Source organism: Oncorhynchus masou, chromosome 19 (assembly GCF_036934945.1).
Source record: "Oncorhynchus masou masou isolate Uvic2021 chromosome 19, UVic_Omas_1.1, whole genome shotgun sequence".
Classification (NCBI taxonomy): Eukaryota; Metazoa; Chordata; class Actinopteri; order Salmoniformes; family Salmonidae; genus Oncorhynchus; species Oncorhynchus masou.
Genome location: NC_088230.1, coordinates 36978965 through 36997731, shown reverse-complemented (window position 1 = coordinate 36997731; position 18767 = coordinate 36978965). Strand labels below are relative to the sequence as shown.

The following is an 18767-nucleotide window of genomic DNA, read 5'->3' as shown; positions in this document are numbered from 1 at the left end:
CTTCCTGGGGTTTATTATGGATCCCCATTAGTTCCTGTCAAGGCAGCAGCTACTCTTCCTGAATATTCCATTTGTGCAGCACTCCCCTACTGTATTACCTCACGCTGAGCAGCACTCCCCCTACTGTATTACCTCACGCTGAGCAGCACTCCCCCTACTGTATTACCTCACGCTGAGCAACACTCCCCCTACTGTATTACCTCACGCTGAGCAGCACTCCCCTACTGTATTACCTCACGCTGAGCAACACTCCCCCTACTGTATTACCTCACGCTGAGCAGCACTCCCCTACTGTATTACCTCACGCTGAGCAGCACTCCTCTACTGTATTACCTCACGCTGAGCAGCACTCCCCCTACTGTATTACCTCACGCTGAGCAGCACTCCCCCTACTGTATTACCTCACACTGCACCTCCCCCTACTGTATTACCTCACGCTGAGCAGCACTCCCCCTACTGTATTACCTCACGCTGAGCAGCACTCCCCCTACTGTATTACCTCACACTGAGCAGCACTCCCCCTACTGTATTACCTCACGCTGAGCAGCACTCCTCTACTGTATTACCTCACGCGCATGCTCCCCCTACTGTATTACCTCACGCTGAGCACCTCCCCTACTGTATTACCTCACGCTGAGCAGCACTCCCCCTACTGTATTACCTCACGCTGAGCAGCACCTCACGCAGCTCACTCTACTGTATTACCTCACGCTGCACTATACTGTATTTCCCCTACTGTATTACCTCACGCTGAGCAGCACTCCCCCTACTGTATTACCTCACGCTGAGCAGCACTCCCCCTACTGTATTACCTCACGCTGAGCAGCACTCCCCCTACTGTATTACCTCACGCTGAGCAGCACTCCCCCTACTGTATTACCTCACGCTCACTCCCCCTACTGTATTACCTCATCACTCCCCTACTGTATTACCTCACGCTGAGCAGCACTCCCCCTACTGTATTACCTCACGCTGAGCAGCACTCCCCTACTGTATTACCTCACGCTGAGCAGCACTCCCCCTACTGTATTACCTCACGCTGCACCTCCCCCTACTGTATTACCTCACGCTGAGCAGCACTCCCCTGTATTACTGTATTACCTCACGCTGAGCAGCACTCCCCTACTACTGTATTACCTCACGCTGTATTACCTCACGCTGAGCACTCCCCCTACTGTATTACCTCACGCTGAGCACCTCCCCCTACTGTATTACTCCCCCTCACGCTGAGCAGCACTCCCCTACTGTATTACCTCACGCTGAGCAACACTCCCCCTACTGTATTACCTCACGCTGAGCAGCACTCCCCTACTGTATTACCTCACGCTGAGCAGCACTCCTCTACTGTATTACCTCACGCTGAGCAGCACTCCCCCTACTGTATTACCTCTCGCTGAGCAGCACTCCCCCTACTGTATTACCTCACACTGCACCTCCCCCTACTGTATTACCTCACGCTGAGCAGCACCCCCCCCTACTGTATTACCTCACGCTGAGCAGCACTCCCCCCTACTGTATTACCTCACGCTGAGCAGCACTCCCCCTACTGTATTACCTCACGCTGAGCAGCACTCCCCCTACTGTATTACCTCACGCTGAGCAGCACTCCCCCATGCTATACACTCCCCTACTGTATTACCTCACGCTGAGCATCACTCCCCCTACTGTATTACCTCACGCTGAGCAGCACTCCTCTACTGTATTACCGCATGCTATACTTCCCCTACTGTATTACGTCACGCTGAGCAGCACTCCCCTACTGTATTACCTCACGCTGAGCAGCACTCCCCCTACTGTATTACCTCACGCTGAGCAGCACTCCCCTACTGTATTACCTCACGCTGAGCAACACTCCCCCTACTGTATTACCTCACGCTCACTCCCCCTACTGTATTACCTACACCTCGCTCCCCCTACTGTATTACCTAACGCTGAGCAGCACTCCCCCTACTGTATTACCTCACGCTGAGCAGCACTCCCCCTACTGTATTACCTCACAATGAGCAGCACTCCCCTACTGTATTACCTCACGCTGAGCAGCACTCCCCCTACTGTATTACCTCACGCTGCACCTCCCCCTACTGTATTACCTCACTGTATTACCTCACGCTGAGCAGCACTCCCCTACTGTATTACCTCACGCTGAGCAGCTGTATTACCTCACGCTGAGCAGCACTCCCCCCTGCGTTACCTCACGCTGAGCAGCACTCCCCCTACTGTATTACCTCACGCTGAGCAGCACTCCCCTACTGTATTCCCCCTCTGTATTACGCTGAGCAGCACTCCCCCTACTGTATTACCTCATGAGCACTCCCCTACTGTATTACCTCATCACACCCCCTACTGTATTACCTCACGCTGAGCAGCACTCCCCCTACTGTATTACCTCACGCTGAGCAGCACTCCCCCTACTGTATTACCTCACAGCACTCCCCCTACTGTATTACCTCAGCAGCACTCCCCTACTGTATTACCTCACGCTGAGCAGCACTCCCCCTACTGTATTACCTCACGCTGCACCTCCCCCTACTGTATTACCTCACGCTGAGCAGCACTCCCCCTACTGTATTACCTCACGCTGAGCAGCACTCCCCCTACTGTATTACCTCACAATGAGCAGCACTCCCCTACTGTATTACCTCACGCTGAGCAGCACTCCCCTAGCACCCCCTACTGTATTACCTCACGCTGAGCAGCACTCCCACTCCCCCTACTGTATTACCTCACGCTGAGCAGCACTCCCCCTACTGTATTACCTCACGCTGAGCAGCACTCCCCCTACTGTATTACCTCACGCTGAGCAGCACTCCCCCTACTGTATTACCTCACGCTGAGCAGCACTCCCCCTTACTGTATTACCTCACGCTGCAGCAGCACTCTCCCTACTGTATTACCTCACGCTGAGCAGCACTCCCCCTACTGTATTACCTCACGCTGAGCAGCACTCCCCCTACTGTATTACCTCACACTGCACCTCCCCCTACTGTATTACCTCACGCTGAGCAGCACTCCCCCTACTGTATTACCTCACGCTGAGCAGCACTCCCCCTACTGTATTACCTCACGCTGAGCAGCACTCCCCTACTGTATTACCTCACGCTGCACCTCCCCCTACTGTATTACCTCACGCTGAGCAGCACTCCCCCTACTGTATTACCTCACGCTGAGCATCACTCCCCCTACTGTATTACCTCACGCTGAGCAGCACTCCTCTACTGTATTACCGCATGCTATACTCCCCCTACTGTATTACCTCACGCTGAGCAGCACTCCCCCTACTGTATTACCTCAGCACTCCCGCTGAGCAGCACTCCCCTACTGTATTACCTCACACTGAGCACTCCCCCTACACTCACTCTACTGTATTACTCACATGCTAGCACTCCCCTACTGTACTGTATTACCTCACGCTGAGCAGCACTCCCCCTACTATATTACCTCACACTCCCCCTACTGTATTACCTCACACTGAGATGCACTCCCTCTACTGTATTGTGTCTGTGTGTAGTGCACATATTATAGTGTGTGCCTGTGTGTAGTGCACATGTTATCGTGTGTGTCTGTGTGTAGTGTATATGTTATCGTCATTGTGTCGTGTGCTGCTTCTTGTTTCAACACCACTGAACCAGGAGGGGGCAGTATGCTGCTTCTGGTTTTAACACCACTGAACCAGTCTGTGGGGGCAGTATGCTGCTTAGTGTTTCAACACCACTGAACCAGGAGGGGGCAGTATGCTGCTTCTGGTTTTAACACCACTGAACCAGGAGGGGGCAGTATGCTGCTTGGTGTTTTAACACCACTGAACCAAGAGGGGGCAGTATGCTGCTTGCTGTTTTAACACCACTGAACCAGGAGGGGGCAGTATGCTGCTTGGTGTTTTAACACCACTGAACCAGGAGGGGGCAGTATGCTGCTTGGTGTTTTAACACCACTGAACCAGGAGGGGGCAGTATGCTGCTTGGTGTTTTAACACCACTGAACCAGGAGGGGGCAGTATGCTACTTCTTGTTTTAACACGACTGAACCAGGAGGAGGCAGTATGCTGCTTGGTGTTTTAAAACCACTGAACCAGGAGGCAACCCAAAAATACACCTAACTTGCCTAATAGGCAAGTGCCTTTCAGACTTTAATGTCAATTCCTGGACAGCCTTACGAACTCATGACTGGCTTACGAAGCTCACATGATCACATGACTGTCTTCCAATGCTTCGTGTGGGTTACCAGACGTCACTGAATTCCACCCTGGCATTCTCTCCCTCGCCGGGAATGGATTGCTATCTGTGGCACGTGGACTGGCTCTCTCTGCCCCCTCCAGAGTGCCCTGCGTGGTCTGCTTATTATAGGGCGTCCTTACTGACTTTAGGGTCACTTGAGTAGCAGTGACGCCTCCACAGAAGGTCAAAGGCCGGACGGGAGGCTTGCATGCTAATTACCATTACATGAACATCGATGGACAAGCCAGCCGCGAGCAGACGCGAACCTTATGCCCGATGTCCAGCAGATGCCTTTTGTTTTGCCCAGATGTCTAGCCCGCGTTTTAACGTACTTGACGCCCAAGTTCTTCGCTTTTTCAAATAGCTAAAAGCGAGCTTCCTGGACTGCTCAATCAATGACTTCCTCCGGAGTTTGACTCATCTGGTGGCCATGAGGCATTAGTCCCTAGTTATTCTGATGCCGTTTTAGATTCATACAAGATGGGTCAGATGCCACTGAAGTTCCCTGACCTCTAACCCTAAAGGTTGAATCATAATTTTTCCCGGTTCATACCACTTTCACTCCCGTTGACTCCGATGCATGACTAAGGATGTGTTCATAAATTCACTCTGGCAGTTCAGAGAGAATAAAATATCACATTCGCTGTACAGACTCTACAGTGAAATGCTTTCCCAACAATGCAGAGTAAAACATGTTTAGTTTTATAGGAACACAAGGAATAAAATATGAAGCTATATACAGGAAGTACCAGATCAATGTGGAGCTATATACAGGGAGTACCAGATCAATGTGGAGCTATATACAGGGAGTACCAGATCAATGTGGAGCTATATACAGGGAGTACCAGATCAATGTGGAGCTATATACAGGGAGTACCAGATCAATGTGGAGCTATATACAGGAAGTACCAGATCAATGTGGAGCTATATACAGGGAGTACCAGATCAATGTGGAGCTATATACAGGGAGTACCAGATCAATGTGGAGCTATATACAGGGAGTACCAGATCAATGTGGAGCTATATACAGGGAGTACCAGATCAATGTGGAGCTATATACAGGAAGTACCAGATCAATGTGGAGCTATATACAGGGAGTACCAGATCAATGTGGAGCTATATACAGGGAGTACCAGATCAATGTGGAGTTATATACAGGAAGTACCAGTACCAGATCAATGTGGAGCTATATACAGGGAGTACCAGATCAATGTGGAGCTATATACAGGAAGTACCAGATCAATGTGGAGCTATATACAGGGAGTACCAGATCAATGTGGAGCTATATACAGGGAGTACCAGATCAATGTGGAGCTATATACAGGGAGTACCAGATCAATGTGGAGCTATATACAGGGAGTACCAGATCAATGTGGAGCTATATACAGGGAGTACCAGATCAATGTGGAGCTATATACAGGGAGTACCAGATCAATGTGGAGCTATATACAGGAAGTACCAGATCAATGTGGAGCTATATACAGGAAGTACCAGATCAATGTCTCTCTCTCCCTCTCTCTTTCTGTCTCCTCCCCAAGGTGTGTTCCTGCGTTGGAAGCGCAGCTCCAGGTGTCTGGATGAGGCGTACGACGAGATGGTTCATATTATACAGTACAACAAAGAGCTGCAGAATAAAGTCAACAACCTCAGGAGACAGCTGGCCCAACTGGAGACTGAGGAGCCTCTGCTGCAAACACCATAGAGGATAGGAGAGGGAGGGAGGGAGGGAGGAGAGGTGGTGGAGAAGAGGAGTGGGAGAAGGAGACGTGAAGGAGGAAAGGGAGCAGGGAGAGAGAGCAGGAGAGGAGGAAGACTAAAGGAGAGGTAACAACACTGTAGGTTACTACTCAAGCAACCTGAGGCTGTATGTATTAAACATCTTGGACAGGATTTACCTGATCCTAGATCAGCACTCCTACTCTATCTAATGTTATTCATCATTATTATATAAAAGGCCTTATTGATGCTCCTACTCTGAACTGCTTGACGCATACGGTCCCAGAAGAAGAGTACGATATGAACGGGGACGGAGGGACGGGGTAGAGAGATTTTTGAGTATGTTAAAAATGCTTGCTCGTCTTTAAGTAATGCAGTAGATTCCTTGCTTTACACCAATCTGCTGGTGTTAGGTCAGTGACTGCTGGAAAGGTGAGAGAGTTCTCTAGAGCAGCACTAAAGCCAGAGACATGTATAGATATGTTCCTCATGCTACCCCTGGTCACCAGCCAGTAGCTGCCTGACTTTAGTAACCCCCCACCAGCTCACGTTCTACACAAATAGATCCACACACCCAGGCACCTCGTCCAGATTATGAAAGGGGCTCTTATTGCTGGATATGAGGAGACTTTGAAACACTACTCTGAGTAACCATGGCAACACGTGCCAGTAGCTGCACTGTGTACACACACTGGCTACTTTAGAACACACAGAACCACATACACACTGGCTACTTTAGAACACACAGAACCACATACACACTGGCTACTTTAGAACACACAGAACCACATACACACTGGCTACTATAGAACATACAGAACCACATACACACTGGCTACTATAGAACACACAGAACCACATACACACGGACTACTTTAGAACACACAGAACCACATACACACGGACTACTTTAGAACACACAGAACCACATACACACTGGCTACTATAGAACACAGAACAAACACTGGCTACTATAGAACACACAGAACCACATACACACGGACTACTTTAGAACACACAGAACCACATACACACGGACTACTTTAGAACACACAGAACCACATACACACTGACTACTATAGAACACACAAAACCACATACACACTGACTACTTTAGAACACACAGAACCACATACACACTGACTACTATAGAACACACAGAACCACATACACACTGACTACTTTAGAACACACAGAACCACATACACACTGACTACTTTAGAACACACAGACCCACACAGACCTACATATATACTGGCTACTTTAGAACACACAGAACCACATATACACTGGCTACTTTAGAACACACAGAACCACATACACACTGACTACTATAGAACACACATACCCACACAGAACCACATACACACTGACTACTATAGAACACACAGACCCACATACATACTGACTACTTTAGAACACACAGAACCACATACACACGGGCTACTTTAGGGCACACAGACCCAAAAAATCAGAACGATTGAAAAGCAAATGTTGAAAAAATAAAACAAGATCATCGCTGTCGAAATAAAAAACGTTGAGAAATAAATTGAAAAGAAAATACTGTTTAACCATTGTCTTGGCAGACGTTACTACTGCCATTGCTGTTCTGCTCTAAAATAGCTTCTTCGGAGAGGTATTTCATGTGTAATATTGTCATTATACTAGCTAACTGCAGTAGATGGAAATTTGATTATGTTGTATGTTTAACACTACGATGAACCTGTTTTGTACGTTTCATTGACTTGCTGTCTTCATTGGTCAAAATGTCTTAAGATAACAGTATAGGGTGTTCATCAGGGTTAGAGTCCATTCCGATTCAGGAAGTTAACCAAATTTAGAAAATGTTCCTAGTTAAAATGCGTTGCAGAGAATTGGAACGGAAATTGACCCCAAAACCTCGGTGGGCCGTCTTATCGCCTCAGACCAGAACATCGAAGACACACGGCAAACAGCTGCTGAGGTTGAGCGATCAAGTCATCTTGCGTCGTCTTATGACGTGACGCAAAGCGGCATAAACGTTTGGAAATCTCTTTTTATGACTCTCTTGTCCTGTGTCGTACGTGTTGCTATCGGGTGCGATGGGGTGGCGGTGTTGCCTATAGCAACCTTCCAAGCGCTCTCCACGCCTGCATCCTGAAAGTGCGATGCCTAATGTAGAGGTCAAAGGGCGATGCCTAGTCCCACTAGCCTAATGTAGACGTCAAAGGGCGATACCTAGTCCCCCTAGCCTAATGTAGACGTCAAAGGGCGGGCTAATGTAGAGGTCAAAGGGCGATGCCTAGTCCCCCTAGCCTAATGTAGAGGTCAAAGGGCGATGCCTAGTCCCCCTAGCCTAATGTAGACGTCAAAGGGCGATACCTAGTCCCCCTAGCCTAATGTAGACGTCAAAGGGCGATACCTAGTCCCCCTAGCCTAATGTAGAGGTCAAAGGGCGATACCTAGTCCCCCTAGCCTAATGTAGAGGTCAAAGGGCGATACCTAGTCCCCCTAGCCTAATGTAGAGGTCAAGGGCCTAGTCCCCCTAGCCTAATGTAGAGGTGTAGACCTAGTCCCCCTAGCCTAAAGAGGTCAACGGGCGATACCTAGTCCCCCCTAATGTAGAGGTAGCCTAATGTAGACGTCAAAGGGCGATACCTAGTCCCCCTAGCCTAATGTCTAGTCCCCCTAGCCCCCTAGCCTAATGTAGACGTCAAAGGGCGATACCTAGTCCCCCCCTAGCCTAATAGTCCCCTAGCCTAATGCAGAGGTCAAAGGGCGATACCTAGTCCCCCTAGCCTAATGTAGAGGTCAAAGGGCGATACCTAGTCCCCCTAGCCTAATGTAGAGGTCAAAGTAGTGGATTATTTAGAACACAGGAAGTCCTTAATAATGGGACTGACTGTCTACCTGTAGGGGGGCTGCCTGCTTTCTGCTAAGTCATGTTGCAGGGTTGGCTAGCCAACAACTTTACAAGAGTTGGCCTCTGAAAATTACACTGTCATTTGGGTGAAAAGCTGAGCGATTTAAGACACCGAGACGACTATTTGGATCTGTATATTGAAAGAGTTTCTGAAAAGGGTTTCATGTTCGATGCCCGTTTTATATACCTATACTTATCTTGTAAACCACATCATGATTTGCGTGTATGAATGGCTTTTAGATGTCAAACTAGTTACAGCTTCAGAATGACAGGAAAGAGCTGTACATATAGCCTTATATCGGTGTCCACTGTTATCACGTGGGTTATAATTAGGCTCATGCTATGCTATCTATACTAATACATTGCTGTTATTGCTGACACAAGTTGTTCTATTTTAGCCTTCTGACGTTCTGATTGGCATTCACACCTCTGATCGGTGCAATTCCTTCTGGGGGGGGGGGGATATTCTGTTTAATCTAAGTTAAAACTAAAATATTTTCCTCTCGTCTCCCATTTTGATTTCTTCTGTCTTTATGAAATGAACCTTTTTATTGAGTGATTTAAATTAAATATGTTTTCTAGGGCATTAAAAGAGGATTGTGCTGAAGGCATTGACGTGTGTTTATTGTGCCTGTGTCCCTGTCTCAAGACTTATTTCAGACAGGTTGTGTTTCAGCTTCACACCGGACAGACACTACATGACCTGCTCATCCAACATCTCATTCTAAAATCATGGGCATTAATATGGACTTTGGTCCCCCCGTTGATGCTATAACAGCCTCCACTCTTCTGGGAAGGCTTTCCACTAGATGTTGGAACATTGCTGCTATAACAGCCTCCACTCTTCTGGGAAGGCTTTCCACTAGATGTTGGAACATTGCTGCTATAACAGCCTCCTCTCTTCTGGGAAGGAGATGTTGGAACATTGCTGCTTTCCACTGGGAAGATGTTGGAACATTGCTACTATAACAGCCTCCACTCTTCTGGGAAGACTTTCCACTAGATGTTGGAACATTGCTACTATAACAGCCTCCACTCTTCTGGGAAGGTTTTCCACAAGATGTTGTAATACTGCTACTATAACAGCCTCCAGTCTTCTGGGAAGGCTTTCCACTAGACGTTGGAATACTGCTTGCTTTCATTCAGCCACGAGCGTTGGTGAGGTCGGGCACTGATGTTGGGCGATTAGCCCTGGCTCGCAGTCAGTGTTCCAATTCATGTTTTTATGGGGTTGAGGTCAGGGATCAAATCAAATTGTATTTGTCACAACAGGAATACACATTAGAGTGAAGTATTTTAACAAGGCTAATCTGAAAACAAGACTCCTTATCTCACTTTCTCCCTCCAGCGGTCTAGAGTTTGAATGATTCATTCTCATAGTTTGATTCTAACCTCAGATGAAACAACAGCACTGGCCATTCTATTAGTAGAATGGAAGGAGGATATAGCAGCATTTCTTAGTCCTGGTCCTGGGGAATCTCCCCTTCACCATAGAATCTAGGGAATCTAACGGATGCCCTCAAATCAATACAGCTTATTCAACCATCCGACAAGTTTAGAACAGCTCATCCAACTAGTTTAATACAGCTCATCCAACTAGTTTAATACAGCTTATCCAACTAGTTTAATACAGCTCATCCAACTAGTTTAATACAGCTTATTCAACCTTAGTTTAATGGCGCAGCTTAAGGCACTGCATCAGTGTCATACAGACCCTGGTTTGATTCCTGGCTGTATCACAACTACCGTGATTGGGAGTTCCATAGGGCGGTGCACAGCTTCGCCAACTAGCGCCGTCTGGGGTTGGCCGCCATTGTAAATAAGAATTTGTTCTTTATCTGAACTAGTTAAATAAAGGTTAATAAAAAAATGTATAATTCAACCATCCAACTAGTTTAATACAGCTCATCCAACTAGTTTAATACAGCTCATCCAACTAGTTTAATACAGCTCATCCAACTAGTTTAATACAGCTTATTAAACCATCCAATCCATCCAACTAGTTTAATACAGCTTATTAAACCATCCAACTAGTTTAATACACAACTAGTTTAATACAGCTCATCCAACTCAGCTTATCCAACTAGTTTAATACAGCTCATCCAACTAGTTTAATACAGCTTATTCAACCAGTGGCGCAGCGGTCTACAGATCTCGAGGTGTCACTACAGACCCTGGTTTGTACAATTCCTGGCTGTATCACAAACGACCGTGATTGGGAGTTCCATAGGGCGGTGCACAATTCGCCCAGCGCCGTCTGGGGTTGGCCGCCATTGTAAATAAGAATTTGTTCTTTATCTGACTCGCCAGTTAAATAAAGGTTAATAAAAAAATGTATAATACAGCTCATCCAACTAGTTTAATACAGCTCATCCAACTAGTTTAATACAGCTCATCCAACTAGTTTAATACAGCTCATCCAACTAGTTTAATACAGCTCATCCAACTAGTTTAATACAGCTCATCCAACTAGTTTAATACAGCTCATCCAACTAGTTTAATACAGCTCATCCAACTAGTTTAATACAGCCATCCAACTAGTTTAATACAGCTCATCCAACTAGTTTAATACAGCTCATCCAACTAGTTTAATACAGCTCAACCATCCAACTAGTTTAATACAGTTTATTAAACCATCCAACTAGTTTAATACAGCTCATCCAACTAGTTTAATACAGCTAAACCATCCAACTAGTTTAATACAGCTTATCCAACTAGTTTAATACAGCTCATCCAACTAGTTTAATACAGCTCATCCAACTAGTTTAATACAGCTTATTCAACCATGCAACTAGTTAAATACAGTTTATTAAACCATCCAACTAGTTTAACACAGCTTATCTAACTAGTTTAATACAGCTTATTAAACCATCCAACACGTTTAATACAGCTTATCCAACTAGTTTAATAGAGCTCATCCAAATGGTTTAATACAGCTTATTAAACCATCCAACCAGTGGTTAATACAGCTTATTCAATTCTCCAACTAGTTTAATACAGCTTATCCAACTAGTTTAATACAACTTATCCAACAAGTTTAATACAGCTTATTCAACCCTCCATCTAGTTTAATACAGCTTGTTCAACCATCCAACTAGTTTAATACAGCTTATAAAACCCTCCAGCTAGTTTAATACAGCTTATTCAACCCTCCAACTAGATTAATACAGGTTATCCTACTAGTTTAATACAGCTCATCCAACTAGTTTAATACAGCTTATTAAACCATCCAACTAGTTTAATACAGCTCATCCAACTAGTTTAATACAGCTTATTAAACCATCCAACTAGTTTAATACAGCTCATCCAACTAGTTTAGTACAGCTTATCCAACTAGTTTAATACAGCTCATCCAACTAGTTTAATACAGCTTATTAAACCATCCAACTAGTTTAACACAGCTCATCCAACTAGTTTAATACAGCTTATCCGACTAGTTTAATACAGCTATTCCAACTAGTTTAATACAGCTCATCCAACTAGTTTAATACAGCTCAAACAACTATTTTAATACAGCTTATCCAACTAGTTTAATACAGCTTATTAAACCATCCAACTAGTTTAATACAGCTCATCCAACTAGTTTTTAATGCAGCTTATCCAACTAGTTTAATACAGCTTATCCAACTAGTTTAATACATCTCACCCAACTAGTTTAATACATCCCACCCAACTAGTTTAATACATCTCACCCAACTAGTTTAATACATCTCACCCAACTAGTTTAATACATCTCACCCAACTAGTTTAATACAGCTTATCCAACTAGTTTAATACAGCTCATCCAACTAGTTTAATACAGCTCATCCAACTAGTTTAATACAGCTCATCCAACTAGTTTAATACAGATCAAACTAGTTTAATACAGCTTATCCAACTAGTTTAATACAGCTTATCCAACTAGTTTAATACAGCTTATCCAACTAGTTTAATACAGCTATTCCAACTAGTTTAATACAGCTATTCCAACTAGTTTAATACAGCTATTCCAACTAGTTTAATACAGCTCATCCAACTAGTTTAATACAGCTCATCCAACTAGTTGAATACAGCTTATTAAACCATCCAACTAGTTTAATACAGCTTATTCAATCCAACTTGTTTAATACAGCTTATCGAACTAGTTTAATACAGCCATCAACTTGTTTAATACAGCTTATCCAACTAGTTTAATACAACTTATTCAGCCCTCCAACTAGATTAATATAGGTTATCCTACTAGTTTAATACAGCTCATCCAACTAGTTTAATACAGCTTATTCAACCCTCCATCTAGTTTAATACAGCTTATTCAACCCTCCAACTAGATTAATACAGGTTATCCTACTAGTTTAATACAGCTCATCCAACTAGTTTAATACAGCTTATTCAACCATCCAACTAGTTTAATACATCTTATCCAACTAGTTTAATACAGCTTATCCAACTAGTTTAATACAGCTTATCCAACTAGTTTAATACAGCTTATCCAACTAGTTTAATACAGCTTATCCAACTAGTTTAATACAGCTCATCCAACTAGTTTAATACAGCTCATCCAACTAGTTTAATACAGCTTATCCAACTAGTTTAATACATCTTATCCAACTAGTTCAATACAGCTTATTAAACCATCCAACCAGTGGTTAATACAGCTTATTCAACCATCCAACTAGTTTAATACAGCTCATCCAACTAATTTAATACAGCTTATTCAACCATCCAACTAGTTTAATACAGCTTATTCAACCATCCAACTAGTTTAATACAGCTTATCCAACTAGTTTAATACAGCTTATTCAACCATCCAACTAGTTAATACAGCTTATCCAACTAGTTTAATACAGCTTATTCAACCATCCAACTAGTTTAATACAACTTATTCAACCATCCAACTAGTTTAATACAGCTTATCCAACTAGTTTAATACAGCTTATTCAACCATCCAACTAGTTTAATACAGCTTATTCAACCATCCAGCTAGTTTAATACAGCTTATCCAACTAGTTTAATACAGCTTATCCAACTAGTTTAATACAACTTATTCAACCATCCAACTAGTTTAATACAGCTTATCCAACGAGTTTAATACAGCTTATTCAACCCTCCAACTTGTTTAATACAGCTTATTCAACCCTCCAACTAGATTAATACAGGTTATCCTACTAGTTTAATACAGCTTATCCAACTAGTTTAATATAGCTTATTCAACCATCCAACTAGTTTAATACAGCTTATCCAACTAGTTTAATACAGCTTATCCAACTAGTTTAATACAGCTTATCCAACTAGTTTAATACAGCTATTCCAACTAGTTTAATACAGCTCATCCAACTAGTTTAATACAGCTTATCCAACTAGTTTAATACATCTTATCCAACTAGTTCAATACAGCTTATTAAACCATCCAACCAGTGGTTAATACAGCTTATTCAACCATCCAACTAGTTTAATACAGCTCATACAACTAGTTTAATACAGCTCATACAACTAGTTTAATACAGCTCATCCAACTAGTTTAATACAGCTTATTCAACCATCCAACTAGTTTAATACAGCTTATTCAACCATCCAACTAGTTTAATACAGCTTATCCAACTAGTTTAATAAAGCTTATTCAACCATCCAACTAGTTTAATACAGCTTATCCAACTAGTTTAATACAGCTTATTCAACCATCCATCTAGTTTAATACAGCTTATTCAACCCTCCAGCTAGTTTAATACAGCTTATCCAACTAGTTGAATACAACTTATCTAACTAGTTTAATACAGCTTATTCAACCTTCCAACAAGTTTAATACAGCTTATTCAACCATCCAACTAGTTTAATACAGCTTATTCAACCATCCAACTAGTTTAATACAGCTTATTCAACCATCCAACTAGTTTAATACAACTTATTCAACCATCCAACTAGTTTAATACAGCTTATCCAACTAGTTTAATACAGCTTATTCAACCATCCAACTAGTTTAATACAGCTTATTCAACCATCCAGCTAGTTTAATACAGCTTATCCAACTAGTTTAATACAGCTCATCCAACTAGTTTAATACAACTTATTCAACCATCCAACTAGTTTAATACAGCTTATTCCAACGAGTTTAATACAGCTTATTCAACCATCCAACTAGTTTAATAAAGCTTATTCAACCCTCCAACTAGTTTAATACAGGTTATCCTACTAGTTTAATACAGCTTATCCAACTAGTTTAATACAGCTTATTCAACCATCCAATAGTTTATAGTTTAATACAGCTTATTCAACCATCCAACTAGTTTAATACAGCTTATTATCCAACTAGTTTAATACAGCTTATCCAACTAGTTTAATACAGCTTATTCCAATCCAACTAGTTTAATACAGCTTATTCAACTAGTTTAATACAGCTTATCCAACTAGTTTAATACATCTTATCCAACTAGTTTAATACAGCTTATTAAACCATCCAACTAGTTTAATACAGCTTATTCAACCATCCAACTAGTTTAATACAGCTCATACAACTAGTTTAATACAGCTCATCCAACTAGTTTAATACAGCTTATTCAACCATCCAACTAGTTTAATACAGCTTATTCAACCATCCAACTAGTTTAATACAGCTTATTCAACCATCCAACTAGTTTAATACAGCTTATTCAACTATTTAATAACTAGTTTATTCAACCATCCAACTAGTTTAATACAGCTTATCCAACTAGTTTAATACAGCTTTTTCAACCATCCAACTAGTTTAATACAGCTTATTATCCAACTAGTTTAATACAGCTTATCCAACTAGTTTAATACAACTTATCTAACTAGTTTAATACAGCTTATTCAACCTTCCAACAAGTTTAATACAGCTTATTCAACCATCCAACTAGTTTAATACAGCTTATTCAACCATCCAACTAGTTTAATACAGCTTATCCAACTAGTTTAATACATCTTATCCAACTAGTGTAATACATCTTATCCATCTAGTTTAATACATCTTATACAACTAGTTTAATACAGCTCATCCAACTAGTTTAATACAGCTTATTCAACCATCCAACTAGTTTAATACAGCTTATTCAACCATCCAACTAGTTTAATACAGCTTATTCAACCATCCAACTAGTTTAATACAGCTTATCCAACTAGTTTAATACAGCTTATTCAACCATCCAACTAGTTTAATACAACTTATTCAACCCTCCAGCTAGTTTAATACAGCTTATCCAACTAGTTTAATACAACTTATCTAACTAGTTTAATACAGCTTATCCAACAAGTTTAATACAGCTTATTAAACCATCCAACTAGTTTAATACAGCTCATCCAACTAGTTTAATACAGCTCATCCAACTAGTTTAATACAGCTTATCCAACTAGTTTAATACAGCTCATCCAACTAGTTTAATACAGCTTATTCAACCTTATTACTCCCGAGTGGCGCAGCGGTCTAAGGCACTGCATCTCGAGGTGTCACTACAGACCCTGGTTTGATTCCTGGCTGTATCACAAACGACCGTGATTGGGAGTTCCATACAGCGGTAGTTTAATCGCCCAGCGCCGTCTGGGGTTGGCCGCCATTGTAAATAAGAATTTGTTCTTTATCTGTCGCCAGTTAAATAAAGGTTAATAAAAAAATGTATAATACAGCTCATCCAACTAGTTTAATACAGCTCATCCAACTAGTTTAATACAGCTCATCCAACTAGTTTAATACAGCTCATCCAACTAGTTTAATACAGCTCATCCAACTAGTTTAATACAGCTCATCCAACTAGTTTAATACAGCTTATTAAACCATCCAACTAGTTTAATACAGCTCATCCAACTAGTTTAATAGCTCATCCAACTAGTTTAATACAGCTTATTAAACCATCCAACTAGTTTAATACAGCTCATCCAACTAGTTTAATACAGCTCATCCAACTAGTTTAATACAGCTTATCCAACTAGTTTAATACAGCTCATCCAACTAGTTTAATACAGCTCATCCAACTAGTTTAATACAGCTTATTCAACCATGCAACTAGTTAAATACAGTTTATTAAACCATCCAACTAGTTTAACACAGCTTATCTAACTAGTTTAATACAGCTTATTATTAAACCATCCAACACGTTTAATACAGCTTATCCAACTAGTTTAATAGAGCTCATCCAAATGGTTTAATACAGCTTATTAAACCATCCAACCAGTGGTTAATACAGCTTATTCAATTCTCCAACTAGTTTAATACAGCTTATCCAACTAGTTTAATACAACTTATCCAACAAGTTTAATACAGCTTATTCAACCCTCCATCTAGTTTAATACAGCTTGTTCAACCATCCAACTAGTTTAATACAGCTTATAAAACCCTCCAGCTAGTTTAATACAGCTTATTCAACCCTCCAACTAGATTAATACAGGTTATCCTACTAGTTTAATACAGCTCATCCAACTAGTTTAATACAGCTTATTAAACCATCCAACTAGTTTAATACAGCTCATCCAACTAGTTTAATACAGCTTATTAAACCATCCAACTAGTTTAATACAGCTCATCCAACTAGTTTAGTACAGCTTATCCAACTAGTTTAATACAGCTCATCCAACTAGTTTAATACAGCTTATTAAACCATCCAACTAGTTTAACACAGCTCATCCAACTAGTTTAATACAGCTTATCCGACTAGTTTAATACAGCTATTCCAACTAGTTTAATACAGCTCATCCAACTAGTTTAATACAGCTCAAACAACTATTTTAATACAGCTTATCCAACTAGTTTAATACAGCTTATTAAACCATCCAACTAGTTTAATACAGCTCATCCAACTAGTTTTTAATGCAGCTTATCCAACTAGTTTAATACAGCTTATCCAACTAGTTTAATACATCTCACCCAACTAGTTTAATACATCCCACCCAACTAGTTTAATACATCTCACCCAACTAGTTTAATACATCTCACCCAACTAGTTTAATACATCTCACCCAACTAGTTTAATACAGCTTATCCAACTAGTTTAATACAGCTCATCCAACTAGTTTAATACAGCTCATCCAACTAGTTTAATACAGCTCATCCAACTAGTTTAATACAGATCAAACTAGTTTAATACAGCTTATCCAACTAGTTTAATACAGCTTATCCAACTAGTTTAATACAGCTTATCCAACTAGTTTAATACAGCTATTCCAACTAGTTTAATACAGCTATTCCAACTAGTTTAATACAGCTATTCCAACTAGTTTAATACAGCTCATCCAACTAGTTTAATACAGCTTATCCAACTAGTTGAATACAGCTTATTAAACCATCCAACTAGTTTAATACAGCTTATTCAACCCTCCAACTTGTTTAATACAGCTTATCGAACTAGTTTAATACAGCTTATCGAACTTGTTTAATACAGCTTATCCAACTAGTTTAATACAACTTATTCAGCCCTCCAACTAGATTAATATAGGTTATCCTACTAGTTTAATACAGCTTAGTCAACCCTCCATCTAGTTTAATACAGCTTATTCAACCCTCCAACTAGATTAATACAGGTTATCCTACTAGTTTAATACAGCTCATCCAACTAGTTTAATACAGCTTATTCAACCATCCAACTAGTTTAATACATCTTATCCAACTAGTTTAATACAGCTTATCCAACTAGTTTAATACAGCTTATCCAACTAGTTTAATACAGCTTATCCAACTAGTTTAATACAGCTTATCCAACTAGTTTAATACAGCTCATCCAACTAGTTTAATACAGCTCATCCAACTAGTTTTTTATCCAACTAGTTTAATACAGCTTATCCAACTAGTTTAATACATCTTATCCAACTAGTTCAATACAGCTTATTAAACCATCCAACCAGTGGTTAATACAGCTTATTCAACCATCCAACTAGTTTAATACAGCTCATCCAACTAATTTAATACAGCTTATTCAACCATCCAACTAGTTTAATACAGCTTATTCAACCATCCA

The 18767-nt window shown here is 41.4% G+C and overlaps 1 protein-coding gene across 1 annotated transcript in view; it reads left to right on the top strand.

Annotated features, from left to right (window-relative positions):
- The window catches only part of mtmr9 (myotubularin related protein 9), a 38303-nt gene extending 31421 nt beyond the window's left edge, over window positions 1-6882 (top strand). Inside the window, exon 11 of the mRNA XM_064925758.1 lies at window positions 5753-6882. Coding sequence (XP_064781830.1) covers window positions 5753-5916 — 164 coding nt within the window. The 3' untranslated portion in view covers window positions 5917-6882. The remainder of the gene's footprint in view (window positions 1-5752) is intronic.
- Window positions 6883-18767: the final 11885 nt, after the last annotated feature.